Source organism: Tachypleus tridentatus, chromosome 12 (assembly GCF_004210375.1).
Source record: "Tachypleus tridentatus isolate NWPU-2018 chromosome 12, ASM421037v1, whole genome shotgun sequence".
NCBI classification, from domain to species: domain Eukaryota; kingdom Metazoa; phylum Arthropoda; class Merostomata; order Xiphosura; family Limulidae; genus Tachypleus; species Tachypleus tridentatus.
In genome coordinates, this window is record NC_134836.1 from 95,724,125 (window position 1) to 95,746,871 (window position 22,747).

Genomic DNA, 22,747 nt, shown 5'->3' on the forward strand with positions numbered 1-22,747 from the left:
TTATAAATGTAATTCTACAAAAATGCATATTCTAACTGAGGAAAAAGTTAGGACACACCCACATTTATTCCCACTAAATATGGCTCAACTCACACACAGGTGTATCACATCATGTGCATAGGATTAGAAGATTGTTGCTTAGCATTTTGAATGAGGCTTGCCCTATTTAAACCTCAGACATTTAGTTTGGTGTGCTCCTGACTGTTGAAGTGAGAGTGAGCACCATAGTGAGAGCAAAAGAGCTGTCTGAGGCCTTCAGTAGAGGGTTTCCAAAACAACTGCCAACATGCCCAGGTCTGGTCGTCCAAGCAAGTTCACTCCGAGAGCAGGTCGCAAGATGATAAAAAAAGTCTCCAAACACCCTAATATGTCATCACGAAACCTACAGCAGACTCTGGCTACTGTTGATGTGAAAGTGCATGTCTCTACAATCAGAAAGAGACTGCACAAGTTTAACTTGCATGGGAGATGTGTAAGGAGGAAACCTTTGCTCTCTAAGAGAAACATCAAGGCCAGACTGAAATTTGCCAGAGAGAATGTAGACAAAGACCAGAACTTCTGGAATAATGTTCTTTGGAAAGATGAGTCCAAAATTGAATTATTTGGACACCAGAACAGGGGACATGTTTGGCGTAAACCAAATACAGCATTCCAGGAAAATACCCCATACCACTGCTAAAGTAGGGACGGCTAGCGCAGATAGACTTCGTGTAGCTTTGCGCGAAATTCAAAACAAACCATAGCACTCAAACCCATTGGAGACATTCCAGCTATCATACAATATTGAGTCGCCGATATCAAACTTTACAATGAATCAGCGGTAGATTTACGAGCTTACAACGCTAGAAACCTGGCTTGATTCCCATAGTTTTACGCTAAAACAAAGGAACATTGCAGTATTGCATCTTAATTATTCTAAATTCGTTTTCCCAGTTCATCAAATCAATCTTCTTCATCGATAATATTTTCAATTTGTTTAACATCTGCTTTTAGTATTAGTGATTTATAAGTTTCTCTTTATATGTATTAAAGTTGTATTTCTTCCTCCGTGATTAAGTCTGAAATAGCTCTCCCAGTACAACACCAAAAGACGCTGAACGCATGCGTAGAAAACAAAACAAAGACTAAGCTATGTTTATACAATTAACCAATAAAAGATGATTATACTAACAATAACACGTGAAATCATACAAGTTTTCACCTTGCTGGAAAAAAAAATGGATTATCTCTTTTATAATATTAAAATGACTGATTAGGAGGAAGCCTTAGCTATTTATTTGTCATCTTTAACAAACATGTATTTCCGTTTTTCTTCTTGGAAGTAGAAAATCATTTACTAGCAGCAAGTATTATAAACAATTCTTACTATGATAAAACGATAGTGTTACGTAGGTGACCTTTTCATAGCTTTACACGTTTTTACCTTTTGTTTAAATTAATTACTTTCCTTTTCTCTTTTTCTTATCTTCTGACGACAGCGGTCACCATGGCAACATTTCCACAAGTAAGAATTATTCCAGCTGGTATTCGGACCTTTATACAAAGAAGATTGTAGAGAAAACAGCTTGAAATTTAAGAAGAAAAGTATTTTATCAAAGAAGAATGTTCTATGAAAAAACTTGTTGATGGTTTCTGCTCTTTTTAAAAGTTATTATCGCAGAATTCGTTGTGAAGGATAAACAGATATTCAGTTATATACGCATATATATCCCCAGACATGTAAATACAAGGAGGTGAGAAATAGGAAGGCAGTGAGCGAAAAGGGTTTTAGGATCCTTGAACCGAAGGAAGAGACTGACTGCCACTTGTATAACGTATCCATGACAAAACGTCTGAAGGGTATTGATTAGCATCATGTTTCAAACCCAAACATTTCGATTCGAGCACGATATATTAATATTAGGCCACGTCCGGCAGCAACGCAAACAAATCGAATCGATAAAGTTCAAGATATATGTTTGAAAATAGAATAAGAAAATTCGTATGAGAAAGTTTCAAAAAATATCGTAAATAGAGACGTCCTTCAGGGTAGCGACTGTAAGGGACGAATACTTGAATAGTATTATTACTTCTGCCAGGCATAGAAACGTGATTGGGACGGTTGACTCGTAATTTGAGGGTCACGAGTTCGAATCCCCGTCGCACCAAACATGTTCGCTCTTTCAGCTGTGGGGACGTTATAATGTCACATTCAATCCCACTATTCATTGTTAAAAGAGAAACCTAAGAGTTGGCGGTGGGTAATGATGACTAGTTTTACACAACTAAATTAAGAGAGACTATTGCAGATATTTATTGTGTAGCTTTGCGCGAAATAAAAAACAAAACACTACGAAATAATTAAATGAAGCATTAACGTATCATGCAGGTTTACTGTCATGAATGGCTGTTAAAATGAAATTTTCTAGTAATGTTGCTTACTATTGATAAACAAATTTTATACTTTTTACAACTTGTAAAATACAAAATTTATTATTATAATTAACACATGAGAACATAAAGTGTGCTGGAAACTATAATCGCTGATGTACCGAGAGGTGCCGTGTCTCAAACCCAAAATCTTCGGTCCGTAGCAAGACACATTAACACAGAAACAAAGGAATACTGCTTTGTAAATAAAAGAGGTTTTATTTTTACGTTCCTACAGTAGGCTGTTCTTCGTATCAGGTGGTCAATGAATTGGTTAATTAATACATGTCTAACACTTACAGAGTCTATATTAGAACAAAGACCCACGTTATCTAAACTACAGTTGACATTTTAATATAATTCTTGACGAAATTTGCAACCATCATAGACATCTAAAGAAAAAAAAAGCGATTCACTAAGTCTTTACCAACGTTATGAATGAGGGCCAGTATTGTGTTTGCTCTGAAGAGTTTGTTTTCAGGAAAAATTAATGCAACTCCAGCGTCATTCGCAATGAAATTGGTGTTCTTCTCCTAACTTTGTTGTAATTTTAGTAAACCTTTACTACAATAGTTGCTCTTTAAAAACCCAACAACAGTTTGTTTATTGTCTTCTTAACTCCCTCTTGTGTCTCAGTAATAAATTGTAGGGTGTGTAACACTAAAAGCTAAGATTTGATACCCTCGTTAGGCAGAGTACAGATGCACCATTGTGTTGCTTTTGGCTTAAGGACAACAACCTAAATTTTCTCATTCACACAATGCTAGAAGTGCCAAATTGAACATGCTTAACACATAACTCGGTGATTAGAAAATTTTAACCAATAACTTGCAACATATCAAACTATTTCAACAAATATATCTAATACATCAACACAGTTGTTTAATCGTATAACCGGAAATTGAATGTTACTGCCATTCCAATAAGAAATAACACTCCACTGTTTTAAATAAGCGTCTGTTTAGTGTGGTGAAGCAAATGACTTATCATTGTTTTGATTTGTTTTGTTATAATTACTGAAACATCGTCACAACAAATGATTTAGTGAAATCTATAATTGGAAACATAATTTACAAGTGGTTCTTATGATGTTTTTCTTGCAAATTTCTTCATTAACATTTTAAATTTTGTACATATACATACTTACAAACATTATTATTGCGTAAGTTAATTAAAATTCACGAGTAATTTATTTTTAATTTTAATTGTGCAGCACATTTCATTTTGTTACTTGATCACGAAATAAATTATCGCTTGTAAAAATTATTAAAAGCCCTAATAGTTTTAAGTATAATTTTTTAAATCTATATCCTTTAATTCACGCAATAGTGTCTGAATCACTCACTGGCTCTATGCTCATGTGGTTTCTTATGTGATTTATTCGTTACAACGCTAAAATCCACCTTTCGATTCCCCAAGGTGGAAACACCAGAGAGCTCAATGTAGCATTGTTCCACAGCAAACCAAATGTTCACTATATCAAAACTCGTTTACTGAAACAACGCTAACACATAAGCCTTGGACACATGATTCAAATGTTATTAGATGTTATCCATTTAATCGAGATTATAAAAAAGCATTATTATGTTTCTAAGAGTAATTCAACAACTGACTAAAACAGCTTTATGTCCTTGAAGAAAATCACGTATTAAGACAAGAGTATTTTGTAAGTACCTAAGTTACAGTGAACTAATATTTGAATCAACTCTAATGTAATTACGTTAAGTAATTTAACTTATATAACTTCACCAACAGTAAGTACTACAAACGCAATAGTGGATGTATGTATACAATACACCCACATACACAAAAACGTGCATTCACAAATATATGCACATAACACACATAGAGTGTTTTCACAAAGTGATAATAGAAAAGTAGTACATTTCTGTCAATATTAACATGACATATTTAGCATAATATATCTCTTTAGCGCAACGGAAAGAAAATGTTTTTAAATTTAATTATCTAAAAATAATTAATACACAATTCTTATTAGCCGATATTCAAGTTATATTGTCCTCAGAATGTAATTCTGGTTTATTTGTTTGATGAGGTTTCAGAGTATATATTTATATTCTTTTAGAGAGAGACACCTATAATTAAAATTAATTGATCGATCAGACATATCTTCTGAAAAGAAATATAAATTTGAATCTTCTCTTCTTAACTTACCTTTAGTACATATTATTTGGTTAAAAGAAAGAGTTATCCCTAAATTATTCTTATATTACTGTAACATTATATCTTTAATATATTTCCAGTTAAGAGTGAAATATATTTATCTACAAAACAAACCAGATTAAGTTCAATGGTACTGTTAAATAATAGAAATTAAAATTGATGTAGTCTGTCAGAACTTTTACGTGATAGTTTATGTAGTTTCCATGGTTACTCATCCGCTTTAATTATTGACACCACTAAATTCTCTCGAGATTCTTGATAAAAACTAAAAGGAACTATTTTTCTAGATTAAAGGAAATTTGACAAAATTTTAAACAGTTATAACTTATGTTTTAAAGAAGCTTAGTTTATCACTGGAATCGCTTTAACAAGGGAATATAAAATGTTGTAATTATGCACTAGTATGTTAAAATACAAAAACTGTGAAAAACAGAGAAGTGTTAATACACCGGGAGGCCTGGCTTGTACTTCTGAGAATAGTATAAAGTGTATTTTACCGAATAAATAATCTACATAAAGGAAAACTAGTTTTTTCTTTCCTATAGAGAATTGATAGGAAAACTAGATAGTGTGTATAAAAGAACTTCCATTTATATACTTCACAATTTTTGAAATCCAAAACGACTTCATGAATGTATAAAACCATATTTCTCAGCTAAGTAAAAATTATGACACTTATGAATCATCATCAATCTGGCAAAGAACAAGAGCTTAAGGAAGATATATAGAAAAAAGAAAGTATTTCCACCAGAAGCGGAATATAAATCGTAAAAAGGAATAAATCGAAAGAGGAACAAATGAAATCTTTAGACCTCAACAAAAAGTTTAAATTTACCACCAGCAGTGGAAAAGTTATCAGATAAATTTATAAAACTATTTCACTAGAAATGGAAGAGTTATCATATAAATTTATAATCAGGGGTTCGATTACCCTATGTGGACTCAGCAGATAGCCCACTGGAGCTTTAATAAAAGAAAACACACACACACAGACACGGATATAAATTTATAAAACTATTTCATCAGAAGTGCAGGAGTGTTCAGATGAATTCAAAAAACTTTTTCATCAGGAATAGGAGAGTGATCAGATAAATTTATAAAACTATTTCATCAGAAGTGCAGGAATGTTCAGATGAATTCAAAAAACCTTTTCATCAGGAATAGGAGAGTGATCAGATAAATTTATAAACTATTCAATGAGAGAATCTATTCGATATGTTTCAGAGTATGGAGAAAATTTAGAAATACTAAACCAGAAGAACTTTAAAATATTGAATAAAGATAGTATTGTACTTGGAACCAATCTAGATGAAAACGTAAGATTTTACTGTCTTTTATTTTATTTTTTCACTTATATTCAAAGTATTATAAATATTTTTTTATTATGGTTAATAATTTGGATTTGATATGATGTTTAATTTATGTGTATTTATTATATTTGTTTCAGCTTAGAAAATTATTATTTTATAAATCACGAAGAACGGGCACTTTATGTTATCTCTTCAGAAGTGTTTTCCTTTTATCTTTTTTCATGGACAAAAACTTATTTCATGTTGAAATTCACTAGTTATGTTTCATCTTAACAGAAATGTTTCTTCACATATTTCGAAAATAGCTCGTATTAACGTTTAAATCCGGTAAAGGATTTTTTAAATAATTAACTTAGAATGATTCTTTTTATTTTTATGTGGTTGTTTTTATTAACGTTTTGGATGGAATAATTTCTCCAAAACACTTTTAAAAGAAGTAAAGATATTTTGTGGTTTCTAGTTGTGTTGATAGAACTGTGAATTGTCAAGAGTTTGAGACTTGTACGTGTTATAAATTCATAAACTCTCATAATTGTATGGATTATTACACTAATCATTCCAAATATGTCAATAAAATATTTCCTTTGATTTAACATAAACAATATATTTTGTAAAGCATAGATTTGCTGATAGTGTTTATTTAAAAAAGCTCTCATTACTTAGATAACATAATAAATGTAGGTTTAATCTAACTATAACTAAAAACAACATCAACACCTGTAATGATTGCACTAAAAATACCTTTTGTCATTGGCTGCTGTTCATTGTTATGATCAACATAAAGAGGGTCGGATAAGAATAAAAAAATTAGTGAGGTACACTAAACTATTTGTATTTTTGAACCTACTGAAGTCACGTTCTTTATGCTTTGTCCTGTATGTAATAAGAGGAAAACTGAAAATGCACGTGTAAAAATTAACTTACCGAAATGTCATATGAGTTAGTTTGTTTGAGCGAAAAGCTACACAGTAAGTTATTTGTACTCTGTCCACCACGGGAAAACAAGCCTCGGAATATAACATTATAAGTCCGTAAACTTATTGCTAACCTATTGTGGACTATCATATGTGGAACGCACACCTTATTCCATTACTATTTAATAATTGTATGATAAGCGATTATAAAAAAAAACAGTTTATGTTTGAGGTTTAATATTTTGGTTTTACGTTAAAAGTAAGAGACAAGCGTATAAAAAGCAATGTACTAATTTTTTTTTTTAAAATGGAATGTGTTTTGAATGATAAAGGGCGTTTCGATAGAACTATGCTGTTTCACATATTGTCTCCCTCTGGTACAGCGTAAGTCTACGGATTTACAACGCTCAAATCACAGGTTCTATTCCTTTCGATGGACTCAGCAGATTGCCCGATGTGGCTTTGCTATCAGAAAACACACACAAACACACATTTCACAAATTAGGTATGCTGAGCGAGACAGTGCTTTTGAAAAAATAACGCATATGTTCAACACTGGAGTATCATGAGACTTACTTCAGACCATAAATTTTATGAACATGTTAATTCAGGTAGAACCTTTATGAAATGTTAGTGGTGTAAATTCTAGACAATAAGTATTCTCACTCTGGCACATTCAGTTGTCAACAGGGGGCAGTGAAGTATGACGTAACACCTTTGAGAACACTTCATTTTGCAAATGATGCATGTTGCTCTCTTGTGTTACATCGAAAAACACTATTTTTGTCTTAATAACAAATTTTACAATTTTATTCACAAAACACACCTGTCATTTTTGGTATGTAGTGCTTTACAATACCTTATCGAAGTATGCTGGAGAAAAACACGATTTCCCACAACAGTCAGTCTTATCACAGTAGTTAGTGTTGAGTATTACAGAAATTACACATTTTACTTTTGGTTCATGGGTGCGTTATAAGTCCCATTATTTGACTAAGGCAACTCAAAAGATGTTGGTGAGTGCTACTGACCTTTTCACTAGTCCACTAGTTCAAAATCAGAGTTGGTTAATGCAAATAGCCCTTGTGTAGTTTTACGCGAATATGTGAAATACAGTATGCGCTAGAAGAACCGTTTAAAACTTTAAAATTAAAAGTGTATGTTTGACAGAAAACTTTAACTTAAATGTTTGTTTAACAGGGGTAATGTGTAAATCCAAGTAGTATGTCTGGTTTTGAATCAAAAAGCTTAGTACCAGATGAAAATGTACTTGTCAGGGTAAAGATAACTTTGACAGTGAGTTAAAATAATATAGTCAATATTATTACTTTATGAAGTATATCTACTAAGAACATGAAATATCCTTCCATGTTAATACTTTAAGTAATAACAAAAACTGTGAGTCTTAAAATGTAATTCGTTTTTCGCCTTAAACTATCTAATGATACTCAACCAATCACATCCAACTTGTTATAAACTGTAATCACAAATTGTTGGACGAGTCAAATCGCATACCTAACATTTAGTTAACGTAAGTTTTTTTCGGTATTGACTTATAGAGCGATGATTTTATAGGGAGAAAGGACAGTATTAAAAATTATTTTTATGTATATAAAGAAAAATCGCTAAGTCGTATGAAATCACGTTTGTAATTACGAGATACGAACTTAAACCAACATCATCAACAGACTATCGTGAAAAAAACAACTTAAAAATATAGCCAAAATTCATATAGTGCATACGTAAAATCAGATAACGCTACTCGTATATTTTAGTTGTAAATATTTTATCATGAAATGATTTGTTCAAAAACTTTCATAGCTTATGATTTCACTGCAGTACTCACTGTAATTCATAATTATTTAAAACACAAAAATTGAAAAAAATCTATGAGTCAAGTTAATTCTTGCAGGATCTGCATTCATTTAGAGTTTACTTACATTTTATATTTATTGTGTTTACTTACATTACAGTTACGACAGAAAGTATTCTTACACCTGCGTCCCGAGTGTTTTTTTGCTCATAACTTAAAAAGTATCATGATTAGGCTAATAGAAGTATAACGTATTATAAATATTATACTAACATACATCTACATAAATTTTATTTAAATTAGACGTCAAATAAACTGTTTATAAACAAATAACCAAAAATAGGAGGAGCAGAAAGTGTTCGTACAGTTCAGAACGTGTGAAAAAACTGATATTCCCGTAAAAATTTTGTATAGTTTAGCTAATAAACTACATTATACCATTCCAGAACTAGACACTGGGTTCATAAATATTGGAATTTAGCCAGCCCAAATGTACTTCCGGCAATTTGACGTTTTGAAATTGTTTGATGTTTCATAAGTAGCGTGATGCCAGTAAGATTGATCACTTTTGGAAAGGAAAAGTAATAGTTCATCCTAACGTGAAATATTCTGAACTCAGTCGTAAGAACGTGTTAAGATCACAATTCTAAATTGCAATATTGGGATATCTCTTGTACATGATAACAATAGAAACGAAAGAATATGGATCATTTTGGGGTAAAAAGTACAGTTACGACAGAAAGTGTTCGAACCCTGCGTCGTGAGTAATATTTTCCTTGTAACTTAAAAAGTATCATGATTAGGATAATGAAAGTACAATATATTATAAATATTATACTAGCACACACCTATATAAATTTGTATGTAAATTCAACGACAAATAAACTGTTTATAAACAAATAACCAAACGTAGGAGGGGCAAAAGTTTTGTACGTCTAATTTAATGGTCAGTTGTGTAGCCTTTCAGGTGAATTACTTGGGCAATCTCTCCTCATAGCCCTTTATGATAGTTTGACAGTACTCAACTGGTATTTTCTTCCATTCTTCTTTACAGAAGGCCTCCAACTCTTGCAAGTTTTTCGGATGACGCTGATGAACCCTGGTCTTCAACCCATGCCAAACGTTTTCAATTGGGTTGAGATCAGGTGACTGCGATGGTCACTCCAGAACGCTTATATGGTTCCTCTGCAAACAGCATTGCACATGTTTTGATGTGTGCTTAGGGACATTGTCGTGCTGAAAGATTCAACGATGCCCAAACCGCATGTTCCGAGCATCATTCTTGATATAAGTGCCTAATATATCAACGTAATCTTCTTTTTTCATGATTCCGTTGAGGCGGTGAAGGCTGCCTAAACTAGAAGAACTGAAGGAACCCCATAGCATGATCGAGCCACCTCCGTGTTTAACTGGAGAGACGATGTTCTTTGGAAGATTTCATTCCCCCTTCTTACGGAAAATATAGCGAACAACATTGTGACCGAAAAGCTCGATTTTAGTCTCGTCTGACCAAAGAATACTCTTCCAATAGGTAAAGGATTTATCCACATGCTTTCTTGCTTACCTAAATCATGCTTTTAAATGAACAGGCTTTAAATATGGAGTTCTACGAGGACGGTATGCTTTGAACCCAGAAGAGCGTAACATGTTCGTAACTGTAGAGGTGCTTACTTCAACCCCAGTTTCCCTTACTAGTTTCTGTATGTCATTACGTGTTAAACGAGTGTTTTTACTAACGTCTCTGAGAACCTTCCTTCTCTGAGAACCTTGGTTCTCTCTGGAATTTTGGTGGGGCGTCTGGAACGAGGGAGATTAGCAGTTTCTGCTCCTCCTATTTTTGGTTATTTGTTTATAAACAGTTTACTTGTCGTTTAATTTACATAAAAATGTATGCAGATATGTGATAGTATAGTATATTTATTACATAATATACTTCTATTAGCCTACTTGTGATACTTTTTAAGTTATGAGCAAAAAACCACTCGGGACGCAGGGGTACGAACACTTTCTGTCGTAACTGTATATATTTATTATGTTAACTTGCATTTTATATTTATTGCGTTGAGCGGAAAATACACTTTTGTTGAAATGAATATTCTTAAACATCATTAGGTGCGTTCTAATTTCTTTAGACACCTTTAAGAATATTTCTCAATGACGGTGCACTTGATTCTACAGTGATAGCACACTGACCTTTGTTTCGATAAACATTTATACGATTTTATACGCTTGTTTGTTTGTTTTGTTTTTTGAAATTTCGCACAAAGCTACTCGAGGGCTATCTGTGCCTTCCAGCTGCCTTCCCTCTAGTCATCACCAACCACCGCCAACTCATGGGCTACTCTTTTACCAAGGAATAGTGGAATTGACTGTAACATTATAACGCCCCCACGGCTGAAAGGGCGAGCATGTTTGGCGCGACAGGGATGCGAACCCGCGACCCTCAGATTACGAGTCGCACGCCTTAATACGCTGGGCCATGCCGGGCCGTATTTTATACGCATAAATACCTGCCGTTTTTAGTACGTAATGAGTCCTCCATTACACAGTTGGTCTTTGTTCCCAGTTCTTCTACCGTAATAAAAGCATACTTCATTACATGGAAACTAAAACCAATAAATATCACAGTCATCTGAAAATCTAACTTTATGAGGTTTCTATCTCACGCTGTGGACTTAAGCTGATGTGTTTTAACAAATAAAGTTTTTTTGATTAGAGCAAAACAGAAACGTTATTACTCAAAATAAAGCACCCTGTATTATCACCATTATTCAGTGGCCGATATTTAAATAAAGCACACTGTATTATCACCATTATTCAGTGGCCGATATTTAAATAAAGCACACTGTATTATCACCATTATTCAGTAGCAGATATTTAAATAAAGCACACTGTATTATTACCATTATTCAGTGGCCGATATTTAAATAAAGCACACTGTATTATCACCATTATTCAGTGGCCGATGTTTAAATAAAGCACATTGTATTATCACCATTATTCAGTGGCCTATATTTAAATAAAGCACACTGTATTCTCACCATTATTCAGTAGCCGATATTTAAATAAAGCACACTGTATTGTCACCATTATTCAGTGGCAGATATTTAAATAAAGCACACTGTATTCTCACCATTATTCAGTAGCCGATATTTAAATAAAGCACAATGTATTGTCACCATTATTCAGTGGCAGATATTTAAATAAAGCACACTGTATTATCACCATTATTCAGTGGCCGATATTTAAATAAAGCACACTGTATTATCACCATTATTCAGTGGTCGATATTTAAATAAAGCACACTGTATTATCACCATTATTCAGTGGCAGATATTTAAATAAACCACATTGTGTTATCGCCATTATTCATTGGCCGATATTTAAATAAAGCACACTGTATTATCACCATTATTCAGTGGCCGATATTTAAATAAAGCACACTGTATTATCACCATTATTCAGTGGCAGATATTTAAATAAACCACATTGTGTTATCGCCATTATTCAGTGGCCGATATTTAAATAAAGCACACTGTATTATCACCATTATTCAGTGGCCGATACTTAAATAAAGCACACTGTATTATCACCATTATTCAGTGGCTGATATTTAAATAAACCGCATTGTGTTATCACCATTATTCAGTGGCTGATATTTAAATAAACCGCGTTGTATTATCACCATTATTCAATGACCAATGTTTATAGCAACTTGCTTACTATAAATTCCATAACTAAACTCAATACATTTCATAACATTCGTTTTTTTATACTTTTTTATTTTCGGTCCAAACTTGTAATTTGTTACTTAAAGTTTGTAACTACTTTAATGAATTGACTTTAACCTAACAATCAAATGATCAGCCTTGTCGTTCATCTAATAGTTGTTTCTCTCATTAACCCTAGAATTCAGTTTTTACACTTTTCTGTTTCTTCTTTAATTATTTCCTCTTTTGTTTTTCAATTTAACTTGTAGTCTACATTGTTCCTGTGAAAATCTATAGTCTGAAATATGCTCTTATTTACATTTGTCCGTTTCATGGCGGCGGAAAGTTTGTATATGAATCCATTTTTTTTTATTGGATTAATACTTACTTTAGTTTACTTCCGAAAGCCTAGTATGACGTAAACCAAATACACGTTCCTCACTTGTTTCAAGCCTGAAGGATAAATGTTATTAACGACTTATTCAGGATTAATTAAGTAGAATATCATGTCTTTGTCTCTCGTGGAAATGTTGAAACCTAACAAGCATGTTTATTGTTGTATTAAGCATACAAGTAAAAGATAAAGAGTGAAAAAAGAAGGAACTAGGAAGATATCATTTCATTTTCAACAAAAAGTATTCTGTTCTCAAGAACTTATTTACTTTCGCCTTAGGATAAAATCCTACATAATATATAAAAAAACGCTCAATTTTTCATACGATAACAAGATTCTGCTTTCATCTTCGAAATGTCATCGTGTTATTTATTCGAGAAACTGAAACAATACCAAAACGAATTTTTAGGATCGCTGTTTCCGTGTTGTCCAATTTTTTGGTTTTATAATCTTGCTTAACGTATGTTTAATGCATTTCTTGTGCGAACTCTATAAATATTTACACAGATAAAATAAAAGGTATGTCTTGTTAATATAGTCAAGAGGTTGTTGTTCTACAAATATATTAAAACTTTTACCGTAGGCAAATCAAGCAAGAAGGAATCCTCAATAGCCATGTTTGTAATTAGATTTCAAATCGGTCAAGTGATGAAGCTATGAACTAAAATTTGTACATGAAAAATGTTAAAGCCATTTTACGAGCCGCAGCTAAACACAAACACACTAATATTTTATTAAACATTTCGGGAAATTCCTGGATAATGTCTCATGTTGTGCATTTAATATTTTCACTGAGTTAAATGTAAGAATGTGAAAGAGACGACATTTGGCATCAGTATTTAATTTACCAAAACAAAACTACAAGCATACTACGATTTCTATATTTAAATCCTTGAAAGAAAAAAAAGCGTTCTATTAAGAAATTCTTCTGCAAAAAAAAATGCACGAACTAATTCTATCTCATTCCAATACAAACAGTCAAGCAGTTTGTAGGCCCGGCATGGCCAAGCGCGTAAGGCGTGCGACTCGTAATCCGAGGGTTGCGGGTTCGCGCCCGCGTCGCGCCAAACATGCTCGCCCTCCCAGCCATGGGGGCGTTATAATGTGAGGTAAATCCCACTATTCGTTGGTAAAAGAGTAGCCCAAGAGTTGGCGGTAGGTGGTGATGACTAACTGCCTTCTCTCTAGTCTTACACTACTAAATTAGGGATGGCTCGGTGCAGTGGGCTAACAACCTACTCACTTAAATACCTGTTGAAGAATCCGCAATCGATTGCGGACCTATGTTCCTTGATGGAATCTAATGGTGAATGAATGAAGCAGTTTGTACGATAGTAAACAAATTATATATGTATATCTATGTTATTTATTTTGCAAATGATTCTTTATAACAGTGTATGTCTTATGAATTTTGTTGACTCTCTCTTGAAGATTTTGCTTAATAGTAAAGATTTGTAGTGACGCTTCTATCAGATTAATATGGAAGCCGCAAGTAGGATGATATGCAAAAGGTGTTACTGTAATATAAACCAGAAATAACAGGGTATATGTTTTTCTTACAGCAAAGTCACATCTGGTTATCTGCCGTGTCCATCAAGAGGAATCGAGCCCCTGATATTAATGTTGTAAATCCAAAAGCTTACGGCTGTCACACCGGAAGACTCGAGGAACAGAATTAACAGGAGAAAAATAACAGGTGTTTAATGGAAAAAGACATTAAATTTTACCGTACAAAAATTGAAATAATTACGTTATTCATTACACATTGTCCAATACTCTTGTATGTATTCATCTGTACTACGTAAGTCTCTTCAAGTAACTTCTCACCATTGTTTACTAAATTTCTAAGTTACTTTTAAAATATGATCTAATAGTTTGAACTGCACTCAAAACTTGTCTATTACACTAAATCTAAAATAATCTTCTGTAACACCATTGGCTGACCAATTTATTAACACGCACTTGCATAACACTCATGTATTAATTAGCATAATCGTTATATATCAAGAAATTATTTGACTCTTCAAATATTTAGACTGCACAAAATAATAGTTTAGAGTAAAATTTTTCCTGTCCAGAAATAAGGCAGTATTAGCATAGACTGTTGTCTTTCCACAAAGATAAATGTCGCAATGTTTCTTTGTAACTATGAATGAATGGATATCCAGTAGGTTTGGGATAGTTGTAGGCACATAAGCAAAGTGGAAGTAGCCAAAATTAAGACTATTGCTGCTATTATCACACTGTAACTGAAAGCAAATATGAGACTCCTGACACATGTGAGGTTGTTGTTTAAGGATTACGCTATGAATTTGAACTCATTGCAGGAAAAGCAATCTGGTGACTTGTTGTGTGAATATTTCGATGCTTTTTGTTGCACAAGATGGGTGAGTTGGTCATTCAATGACGAAGCATCACTTCATAGACACAGTCAATGCACGTACAATAAGGCAACTATTGCACCAGCGTTCTCTAAGCAATAAAGAGATTGAGAGTACTTGAAACACATCAGTTGCTATAGAATAGAATCATAATATTTAGGTAAATGCATGGTCATCTCTAATGATGACTACCAGAAAGGTTTTTAGCACAACAAGCAGCTTGTATGAATTTTGCAGCATGCCATTCATACTGTGTAATGTACTAGCAAATTTTAAAAAGTTAATGAAGCTTAAATTCAAGAGAAATGTTAATAATATTTTAGTTTTTAGTTGAACTTTCAAGTCTGTATCTGAGAACTTGAAGATGGTATACGAATGCATATGAAATGCAGGTTTGAAACTGAAACCAATACAATTCTACTCATTGTTGGGAAAGATAAAGTTTCAAATATCCTTGCTTAGTAAGCTTTGATGAGAAATTGGCCTACACTCTTTACAAAGCAAGAATTTCACAGTTTCCTTGGTTTTTGCATCATATTACTAATTAATAAACACTCTTGAAAAATGGAGCATCATTGTTAGCTTTTGCAAATGTGGTTGCATACTTTAGATCAGGGGTGGCCAACCTATGGCGCATTGCACGATTACAAGTGGCGCACTATACCCCAGAGATAAGAATGTACGTTTGCGGGTATATAAGTGTGAGTCCATTTATTAACAGTTTGAAGTTGATGTGTGTGTGTTTGTCATTTGTGTTTGTGTATGAAGACGTTTGGTGCAATGATTTATTATGTAATTCAGTATATATCTTTATATCAAGACATAATAGAAAGAAGAGAAATAGAAACTTAGATACAGAAACAGCAACCTAAAACGCATACGTGAATACACAAGAAGATATAGATACATTGAAACAAACATAAATTTAAGGGTCATATTAACTGTACGTTACAAACCGGATGTAAAATATTGTAACAAAAAGTGCAGCTCAGTGGAAGTATTTCATTTTTCGCATTGACGTGAGTAAAAGTTTTCCTCCTTACACATACGAACACATACATAAATGAAAACATATTCATAATAAGCAAATATTTATTCTTTTTTAAAATTGAATTGAGTTAATTCTTTTAAAATTAAATAGTAAGTTTTGTATCAATATTGAAATTTTTATAAAATATTTTGTAAAAGTTCAAATATCTGAAAATCTCAATGTTTTATACATCATTTGATGCAGTTTTTTTGTAGAATTTCACTCTGATTACGAATATATAAATTAAATCAAAATTTTGTTTTTAGTTTTTTAATTTTCAAATTTTTTAGTTATTATGACTTGGTGTATTGGAAGGCTGAAAGGACATGAAAGATTTCCTATAATCATTGTTAGAGAATAGTATCACAAAAAAGACTGCTTATAATCATTTTTATATAAATTTTCTAGATAAAAAGTAATAAATAATGTTTTTTTTAATTTAATATGATTAGTTTTTTCAAACATTTTGTATAAGTTCAAATGTTTGAAAACGATAAAATTTTATACATTATCTGTTGCAGTTTTTCAAGCTGATTACGAATATATTAATGAAATCTAAAAAAATTCAATACTCTCATGGATTAAACAGGATCAATGATCCTGTGGGATGTACTAGTAATAATAATAATAACAATAATAATAATAACAATAATAATAATAATAATAACAATAATAATAATAATAACAATAATAATAATAATAACAATAATAATAATAATAACAATAATAATAATAACAATAATAATAATAATAATAACAATAATAATAATAATTTTTCGATTTTTTATAGTCCCATTACAGTGAAAAAGAACATGAGCAAAAGAAAAGCAGAAAGCGATAGCAAACGTCAGTTTAATGAACTGTGGGAAAATGAGTTCTTATTTATTGCGAGTCCTTCATGAAAACCAATGTGTATTGTTTGTGAAAGCACCCTCTCAGAAAACAGAAGACATGATCTTAGCAGACACTATAAGAAACACCAAGTTGAAGTAGAAGAAAAACAAAAGTTAATGCCTGGCTCTGAGTTACGGAAAGAATATGTGGTCAAGAAAAGAGAGGATATGAAAAAGAGGCGAAATCTCTTTGTAAAGAGAAGTTGTGAAAGTTTGGCAATGCTCGAAGCATCCTACGAAATCGCCTTTGTGTTGGCTAAAAAGCATAAGTCTTTCTCTGACGGTGAATATATTGTTAAACCCTGCCTCCAAAAATTTTCAAAATGTCTTGGTGATAAAAGTATTGAAAGAAAGGTAAACGAAATCGCTCTTTCAAAGCAGACAATTACAAGATGCATTGAGGAACTTTCTCATGATGTATTTGAGCTACTGAAGGAACGTGTCCATACATGCTCTTTCTTTTCATTAGCTTTGGACAAATCTGCTAACAAATGTGATGTAGCCCAGTTAAGTATTTTTATAAGAGGAATTGATGATAATTTTAACATATTTGAAGAACTTATTGGCCTTGAATCACTCCATGGAAAAACTAGAGGGTCAGACATATTTGAGAAAGTAAAGTCATGTTTAGAAAATCAGCATTTAAACTTTAGTAAACTCTTAAGTGTCTGTACTGATGGAGCACCGTCAATGATTGGTAGAGTTGCTGGAACTGTAGCCTTGCTCGAAAAGTTTTTAGGTTGTTCTCTTCTAAAATATCATTGCATAATACACCAAGAGTCTCTGTGTGTAAAAATTTTGAATTTGCAGCATGTTATGATACCAGTTGTAAAATGTGTGAATAAAATTAGAGCTAAAGGATTAAATAGAAGAGAATTCAGAGAATATTGTGAAGTGTTAGATATGGAATATGGTGATCTCATCCTTCATTGCGAAGTGTGTTGGCTTTCTGGAGGACAAGTTCTCAAAAGATTTTGGAAACTGAAAAATATTGTACATGATTTTCTGGAAGAAAAAGAAGAGCTGCCTGAGGAAAGGACCCTTTTGTGTAATGAAAAGTGGATGTTTGATTTAGCTTTTTCAGTTGATATTACCAGCCATCTCAATGGTGGATGTTTGATTTAGCTTTTTTAGTTGATATCACCAGCCATCTCAATGGTGGATGTTTGATTTAGCAATGGTGGATGTTTGATTCAGCTTTTTTAGTTGATATCACCAGCCATCTCAATGGTGGATGTTTGATTCAATCTCAATGGTGGATGTTTGATTCAACTTTTTTAGTTGATATTACCAGCCATCTCAATGACCTAAATTCAAAACTGCAGGGCAAGGACAAATTGTTTCCTAGTTTAGTAAATGATATCAGTGCATTCAAAATGAAGTTAAAACTGTTCATCTCTCAGCTAAAAAACAAGGATTTTAGCCAATTTCCACATTTAAAGGAACAAAGTGAATGTGTTCAAGATAATACCAAATTTACAAAATACATTGAAAAAATCATACTACTACAAGAGGTCTTTGATACTCGTTTTAGTGATTTTGCTAAAGAAGAAGATTGCATGCTTGCATTTATAAATCCATTTTCACTTACTGAACAAAACATTCTGAAGATGCCTAGTAATATACAGATGGAACTTATTGATCTAAAAGCAAATTCAGTACTGAAGAGTAAATTTAATGAACTTCCCTCACTCTCAAGTGAATCTGGAATGCTTAATTTTTGGCGATCATTACCATGTGAACATTTTCCAGAACTGAGAAAATTTGCCCAAAGTTATGCCTGCCGCTTCGGAACAACATACAGATGCGAGCAAGCATTTTCATTCATGAAAATGATCAAGAACAAACTGAGGTCGCGACTATCCGATTCAAGTCTGAAAAACTGTCTGTTGCTGTCAGTTACTAATTTAACTCCTAATATTACAGATTTGGTGAAAGCGAAGCAAAGTCAAAAGTCTCATTAAACCTAGTTATGTTTATTTTTCCTCCATGTAAAATTATTTTTCATTAAAACTGCTAATTGTGTTGATAAATTTTTATTAGATATTCTTTCATAAATAACTAATGAAATATATCAATGCAAATGCAAAGTGTTAATAAAATAAACAAAGTTTACCTTATATTCATGTTGAATTCTTTTTACAACTTCTACATGTGTCCACACTCCACATTAACATATATATATATAACAAATGATTATATGTATAACTGCCAAATATCTCCAAATTACCATACTTAAAGGATTGAAAGGCTGTTAAAGTTTGTGTGGCGCATCTGAATTAGAAGTGAAAAAAATTGGTGCATAGGAAACAAAAGGTTGGCCACCCCTGCTTTAGATGATGTGGAAAATGTGATAAAACACTTCGATCTTTAAAGCTTGATTTAGTAGATTCTCTAGTTCTAACCTATTCACACAAAGACTGAATTTCTAATGGACACCAACACGAATGGACAATGGAGCTGAATCAGTGTGATTGGAATTGCAGGGTGGAATATAACATGTAATCATGTGTGCTAGTTATATGCTTTTTCCTCTTGAACGCAAGTGTTTTACATAATGAAGGAGCTGCTTTCATTAGTTGTGTTCTTGAAAAACTATTGCCACTAATTGTATGGTAGAAACTTTACCATCTGAGTGAATCATTCTTTTGGAAACTGTTGGTAAGCAGACAGAATAATAGCATGGTGGATAATTACTTTTGCAAGAATATAAATTTTTCATAGTTTATTGACCAGACATAAAAACATAAACGTGGATTAACTATCTCACTGTATGGTGACATCATGACCCTGGAGAACAAGTGAATGTTGAAAGTATGGAAGTTTATGCTATAGGAAATACAAACCACTGAACAGACATATTCTAGTATCAGAGTGATGCCAATGTTCATAATTTAGTTGCTCATCTCTGAGAAACCCTAGATGAAGATTGGTTACTCATTGTTGTACTGCAAGATTACCACTCACCGACATCATTAGAGGAGCATAGTATGGATGCATATAACAAGTGACACTTGTACAATCAGTTGAAAGTGAAGAAGGTGCAGTGTCAGTACTATCAATCCAATAGTACTGCAGCTTTCAGAGATCTGGGGCCAAATATTCTTCAAACCTTCCACAATACAATATCTGAATGTACCAAAGTATAATCCACGTTTGTTAATTCAACAGTAGTTTTTCTGGTATGAGTGAGTCGAGATATTAAGTACTAACATTGACAGTTTATACTATTTGTCAAACCAGAGAAAGAACTGCCTGAGACATGGTAAATTCTAATAGAGAACTGTTAAGTATCCTCTATAGAAGGTAGTTCTCGATATTTCTAGTTTTCTTCCCGATACTACGAGAAGTCATTGCCACATACTCATTTTTATTGACTCACACCCTGGTACTACTAAAAGTCATTGCTACATAGTTACTCAATTTCATTGACTATTTTACAAAGTGAATCATAGTTTATCCTTTGTCGATATCCTACCAGGAGAGTAGCTGATGATTTAACCAAGAAATGGGTAAAATTACGTGGAGCACCAGAAGAAATATTAATAAATCAGGGAGGTAATTTTAACAGTAAGCTGTTTACTAGGTTGTGTAGAGCCTTAAGTGGGATAAAGTCTTATGCTTCACTCTATCAACCCTAGTTTAATAGCATAGCAGAATGAATAATACAGATTACCAAACAGATTCCTTGGAAGTTTGTTAATTCCAACAGAACCAACTAAAATGAACACATTCCAAATGTGATAATAACATATAAAGCAGTAGAGCAGTGATCCAGAGGCTGTTCACTGAACCTGCTAACACATGAATCTATGTAATTTATGTTCTTCAACCACAAGGAGAAGTTCTCAATCTTCTCCAAGAATATTTAAAATGTATGAGATTGCCATTAGTTGGCACGTACACAAGTTTGCTTGACAACAATTCAGGAAGATGACACATTTACGGAAGTGCTATGATCAGATAATAAAATAATGGATATTCCAACGTGGGTACTGGGTGTGGTTGTGGTGTGTGCCAATGACAAGAACGCAAGTTGGATATGGAAGGATGGGGCCATATCTGATACTCTGTCAAGTTGTCCTCTAATGTACGAATTAAAGCAGATTCAAGGCACATAAGTTGTGCCCATGTGTCAAAGATGAGCTTTGGATACCCAGGATTGACAGGGAGTCACTAAGAGAAACAAGTAAATGAGAGGAGAATGAAAACCTTGTCTTCAGTCATGTAGACCTACCTTAAAAGGGATAATAGGCTAAAAGACCTACCTGTTACTCTGTGGTGAACCAAATAAGGAGCAATGCTCTTTTTTCCAAGTTATCAAGTGATTTACACAGTAATATATGCAAAACAGTGTGTGATTTCTACTTGATTTAAAGCTAAGATGGTCAGGCAGTTGAAGATTGCTGAAATGGAAAGGTGTCTCTTGTCTTGCTTTTTAAGCCCCTGGGTGATGACATGAGACACAGTGCACGTGTTTCATTGTGCATTTAACACCTGTTTGAAAACTACGACAGTCACTGGCTTTAGCAAACAATGGTTAAAAAGAAGCATCGTTCATTTTCTCAGATTCTTCTGGAAGTAACGTCTGGCAGTATGCATGAACTATATTTGGTTACTGCTACTTGATCATTGACAGTTAGGGCAGCTACTGATCAGTTCTATAATAAACTGAAAGGAAATGGCGTTCCTTGATATTCAAGCTACTGAGTGATAATGAGATGTAATGTATGAACTACATTGTAGAACTATCTCTCCTTTGGGTTGATCATTTGATTGAAAACTCAACGATGGAAAGGACTTTGTAACTATTTGCTTTCTTTGTCGATGGTGAATTTTCTAATTAGAATGACGTTTTGATATTTCTAAAAAATCATTTCAACAATCTTGGTGAGCGGTGAATAACCATGCCACCTAATGCGTGATTGATTTGTCACTGCTTTTCCTGAAAAATAGGTTGAATTTATAATCCACAAGGGGTCCAGCTTTCTTTGAGATTATATTGGAGTAAAATTGTAACAGCACAAATTTTAATCCTGATAAATAGATAAAGGTTCTTAATAAATCTCAGTATTGCTAGTGAATATTTATGTTATGAAGCCTTAAAAATAAATAAGTATAGTTTTTATCTTCTTGATGTCGCTATCTTCTTTATGAATGACTGTAGTAGCTTTAGCAGGTTAAAGGAATGTTACTGAAGTGTTCATGTATAAGCAGAAGGCGAGATGTATAAACTACTGGAGTAGTTGATGTAGTGCAATGGCAGAATTTGTATGTGACAATACACAGGTGTAAAAAAATACATGTGTGGTCTAACACACATATTACAAAGATTATACAGTGTCACTCATAAGAATTTTTAAAACCAAATTAGAGTGAAGTAAAAATAAACAGAAAACACGAAAGAAAAGAGAGGATGGAGACAAGTGATTTGATTTTCGTGCTAAGGCTGGATTAATATTACATTAAGTAAGATTAGATGTATCGAAAGACTACTTCACCACTTAAATACAAATAAGAGGCCAAGCACCGAGTAGTCAGGATAGTCAAAGCCGAAGAGGCCCTTGAGAAGACACTAAACAACTTATGAGTATCCACTGTGACCAAATGCAAAACAACGACGACCCTGAAAACTCTTCTGATAGGGTAGATATGAATTGGATGGACTGTGGAATGAGTGCATATCTTGTATTTTGTTTGTTTGTTTTA

General features: G+C 33.0%; 2 protein-coding genes across 2 annotated transcripts; both read left to right on the forward strand.

Moving 5' to 3' along the window:
• Window positions 1-17,053: 17,053 nt before the first annotated feature.
• Window positions 17,054-18,163, forward strand: LOC143235698 (general transcription factor II-I repeat domain-containing protein 2A-like). Its single transcript, XM_076473912.1, has one exon. It carries the CDS (start codon window positions 17,054-17,056, stop codon window positions 18,161-18,163), a length of 1,110 nt encoding a protein of 369 aa, XP_076330027.1.
• Window positions 18,164-18,222: 59 nt separating this feature from the next.
• Window positions 18,223-19,002, forward strand: LOC143235699 (general transcription factor II-I repeat domain-containing protein 2-like). The gene has a single exon (XM_076473913.1). The coding sequence runs from the start codon at window positions 18,223-18,225 to the stop codon at window positions 19,000-19,002; it is 780 nt and encodes a 259-aa protein (XP_076330028.1).
• Window positions 19,003-22,747: the final 3,745 nt, after the last annotated feature.

What these genes read in the sequence shown, in the direction of transcription:
- LOC143235698 (XM_076473912.1), top strand. Translation starts at nt 17,054, where the DNA reads ATGTGTATTGTTTGTGAAAGCACCCTCTCAGAAAACAGAAGACATGAT.
- LOC143235699 (XM_076473913.1), top strand. Translation starts at nt 18,223, where the DNA reads ATGTTTGATTCAGCTTTTTTAGTTGATATCACCAGCCATCTCAATGGT.